General features: G+C 41.4%; 1 protein-coding gene across 1 annotated transcript; it reads left to right on the forward strand.

Annotated features, from left to right (window-relative positions):
* The first annotated feature begins 276 nt into the window (after nucleotides 1-276).
* Nucleotides 277-2,857, forward strand: LOC127444753 (E3 SUMO-protein ligase ZBED1-like). The gene is made up of 4 exons (XM_051704313.1): nucleotides 277-495; nucleotides 776-948; nucleotides 1,871-2,181; nucleotides 2,313-2,857. The coding sequence occupies exons 1-4, from the start codon at nucleotides 277-279 to the stop codon at nucleotides 2,855-2,857; spliced, it is 1,248 nt and encodes a 415-aa protein (XP_051560273.1).
* The last annotated feature ends 825 nt before the right edge of the window (nucleotides 2,858-3,682 follow it).

The raw sequence follows: 3,682 nt of genomic DNA on the forward strand, positions 1-3,682 counted from the left end.
CTAACCCTTTCTATTAGGGGTGTCACGATATACCGGTATTAACGATAACCGTGATATTCAAATCATGAAATATCGACATCGTGTTAATTTAGGGTGTGACGATATACCGGTTTTGGCGATAACCATGATATTTAAAATGAACAGGACTCTTATGATAACATGACACGTAAATTATCCAGCGCTAGTGCCTGGTTGATCTCCCAGATGGCAGTATTGCGCCTTAACGCTGACACCTGCTGTCAAACAAGAAGAAGACGAGGCGCGCACGCAAGAATCATGTCCTCCGAGCGGGAGAGTGAGAGGCTTTGTCCGCATCCGAAAAAAGTAAGCTCGTCAGTATGGGAGCTTTTCGGCTTCAGAGAAAACAGCTCCTTCTTAGACAACCCAGTTTGCAGAATCTGTCGGGCTGTGGTCAGTGCGAAGGGGGGCAACACCACCAACCTTTTTACCCACCTCCGTGTCCATCACCCCGTGGATTACGCCCTTTTACAGAGAGTAAGTTGCGATTATTTTATTAATCATGGAATGGGAAATGTTACATTAACCTGTTAACAGCGGTTTTCTGTTTTTATATTTAAATAAAGGGTGATTCTTTTGAGTTTGTCACAGTGCCATGCACGTAATGCCTCAACTATGCTGGCGCCGGTGCAACCATAGTTTAAAAAGCTTAAAATAGGGGTACGTAAGTTAACAGGTTAAAGTATCAGTTTTGATGTTAATATTTATTCATCATACTGTTTATCTTGACCGTATTTTCTCTCTTGTAATTTCATAGGGAGCTTCAAAGAAGACTGAGAAACCCAGAGTCTCGGGTCAGCTGACACTTTTTGAGTCTGTGGAAAGGAAGAGGAAAGCAGACATGGCTAGTGCATCTGAGGACACAGCCATCACTGAGTCACTAGCCTACTTCATAGCAAAGGACATGATGCCCTTTAGAATAGTAGAGAGGCCAGGATTTAATGCACTGATGAAAACAGTTGCTCCAAAATACAAAATCCCAAGAAGACAACACTTTTCTGAAAAATAAATCCCAAACATGTACTTAAAATTAAAATTTGACATTGCCAACACTATGGCTGAAGCTAAACACTTTGCATTTACAACTGATCTCTGGACCAGTAATACTGGACACCCCTATATGAGCTTAACAGTTCATTTCATCACACCAGCATGGGAAATGAAAGCTGCATGTCTAGAGACTGCATTTTTACCTGATGACCACACCAGTGAGAACATTAAAGAGACATTCGAAAACCTAATTAAAGAGTGGGGAATTCAGCAGTCAGCAGTGGAGTGTGTCACTACTGACAATGGCACAAATATGAAGGCTGCATTTAAATCCCTCCTCCCATCGAACTGGCTCAACTGCTTTGGACATAATTTTAATCTTGCTCTTGGAAAGGCCCTGAAGATTGACCAAGTGGATGCTTCTGTGAGGGCTTGCAGGAGTGTCGTACAAGGATTTAACCACTCATGGAAGAGAAGGAGAGAGCTGGCAAAAAAGCAAGCAGAACTTAATCTTCCTCACATACCCTGATCCACGACGTTGTGACTAGATGGGGGTCTACATACGACATGATTTCTAGGTAGGTTTGAATTTCTTGTGCATGGCAATAATCCTGTTCATTTAATTATTTTGTCAGTGTCAACTCAGCATAAGCTTTCTTATGCTTAAAAGGCAAAGGGTGCATGAAAACAAAAATGTAAATGAAAACAGCAGATAAAGAAATGCTTTAGTTTTACAAACTCACTTGCCTTTTCTCACTCTCAGACCCGTGCGCACACACACACATATGCTGGATGCTTCTCAGCAAGCCTGTTGTGTAGATTAGGAACATTTTTCTAACTTCATTTAATGTAATGTTTGCAGATTTGTTGAACAACATGCTGCTGTGACAGCAACTCTCATGGCTGACAGAAATACCAGGCATCTTGTGCTAAGGGGGTCATACATCTCTACACTTGAGGACACATGTAAGGTGCTGAAGCCACTCAGAACCTTTACTGATTCCCTGGCTGCAGAGACCTGTATCACAATCTCATCCCTGAGGCCTGTCCTTCAGCATCTGACTGAATCCATCCTGGCAGAAATGGATGATGACAGCAGCCTTGTGAGGAGCATGAAACATGCAATCTGCAAGAACTTACAAGAGCGGTATGAGGATTCTAATATGGCTAATGGTGAGTAGGCCGGTACCACAAATTTCTCCAACCTCACCTTATTCATAGTCTTATATAATTACTACTCATCATGACTGATTGTGTTTTATGAGCTCCGTTAATAATGAATTTTCTCTTTGGTTCATCTACAGTGATTAACATGGCCTGCGTACTTGACCCCCGCTTCAAGTTGAACTTCATGGAAGAGGCAGATTCAATCAAAAGACAGCTAGAGCAGCATCTCACGCAGGAGTCTTCTGACAATGTAGGTAGCACTTCTACTCTCTCACAGGAGTCTTCTGCCAGAGGAGAATGTGAAGATGAGGGGACCAGTGTCTCTATCCCTGAGGCCCCAAAAGGCTTGGCTGGTTTTCTCAAAATGATAACAAGGAAAAAACAGGAGAAGAGACAATCAGCAGACATGGTAAAATCTACACCAGCATTTCAAGAAGTTTCTGCATACACAGCCTTGCCCACTATTTCTGTGGATAAAGACCCACTGCAGTGGTGGAAAGACAATGAGGAGGAGTTTCCAAGGTTGGCAAAACTGGCACAGAAGATCCTTTGCATTCCCGCCACCAGTGTTGCATCAGAAAGACTTTTCAGTTCTTCAGGAAACATTCAGACAGTGTTTGGCTCCAGTTTGAAACCAGAGAAACTTAACATGCTTGTCTTCCTTCACAAAAATTTGCCATAGATTGAGAATGTAAGAAGTGAAAATGCATGTGCCCTGTTTATCTGTCTCCTTATGTTCAGTTGCATGGGTAAAAAAAAAAAAACTAAATAAACAAAGTAAAAAATAATTTGACTGAAAGTTTTTTCCCCAAAGGTTTCTATAGATATCGCGATATATCGATATCGTGAATTATTTTGGCGAAATGTGAAATATCGAATATCGTGACAGCCCTACTTTGTATGAAAGTGGGTGTGTTTGTCATGAAGCTGTAATTTCAGAGCAGATAAGTCTTTACCGAGGTCTTTAAGGGTCAACAACAGCTTGCTTCACAAAACGTCTGTAAGTGTCAGAAACAGCATTTACTGTTTGGGCTGCAGCATTATCTCTGACAGAATTAGCAGAAGAATTTGGCTGTACCAGTCTGGTTGCTTGACAGGCATGTTCCACTTGAATGGAAACTTGAAATGCATTTTTAAAAATTTTAACTCCTCTCTCATGGCACTTAATCTGGAGTTCTTGGTATAGTCCAGCCAGAAATCATGACAGTTGCATGTAAATAGAAATCAGGGTAAGCCTCATTGACCTGTCTACATACAGTATGTCTGGAGCATACACTTCCATTGGTTAGTCTGGCAATTTGTGACATAAATTTGGAAATGTTTGAAGAGAAGCAAGGGAATCTTTTTGTCCAAAAGCATCTAGTAACTGTTTCTTTGCAGCCACAAAGTGTTGAAAGTTAGAAGGAAAATGGTCTCAAACAATGAACAGTTCAATCGACTCAGCAATTCACCAGTCGAAACTACATCCAGATCAATGCCAGTATCTTTGTAACGAGCCTATTGAATG

The sequence above is a fragment of the Myxocyprinus asiaticus genome, chromosome 8, assembly GCF_019703515.2.
Source record: "Myxocyprinus asiaticus isolate MX2 ecotype Aquarium Trade chromosome 8, UBuf_Myxa_2, whole genome shotgun sequence".
NCBI lineage: Eukaryota > Metazoa > Chordata > Actinopteri > Cypriniformes > Catostomidae > Myxocyprinus > Myxocyprinus asiaticus.

Bases quoted from the DNA above. Each gene is read 5' to 3' on its own strand.
- LOC127444753 (XM_051704313.1), top strand. From the start codon at position 277: ATGTCCTCCGAGCGGGAGAGTGAGAGGCTTTGTCCGCATCCGAAAAAA. The intron at 949-1,870 runs GCCAGGATTTAA...TAATGTTTGCAG, and splicing joins CCCTTTAGAATAGTAGAGAG to ATTTGTTGAACAACATGCTG. The intron at 2,182-2,312 runs GTGAGTAGGCCG...GTTCATCTACAG, and splicing joins GGATTCTAATATGGCTAATG to TGATTAACATGGCCTGCGTA.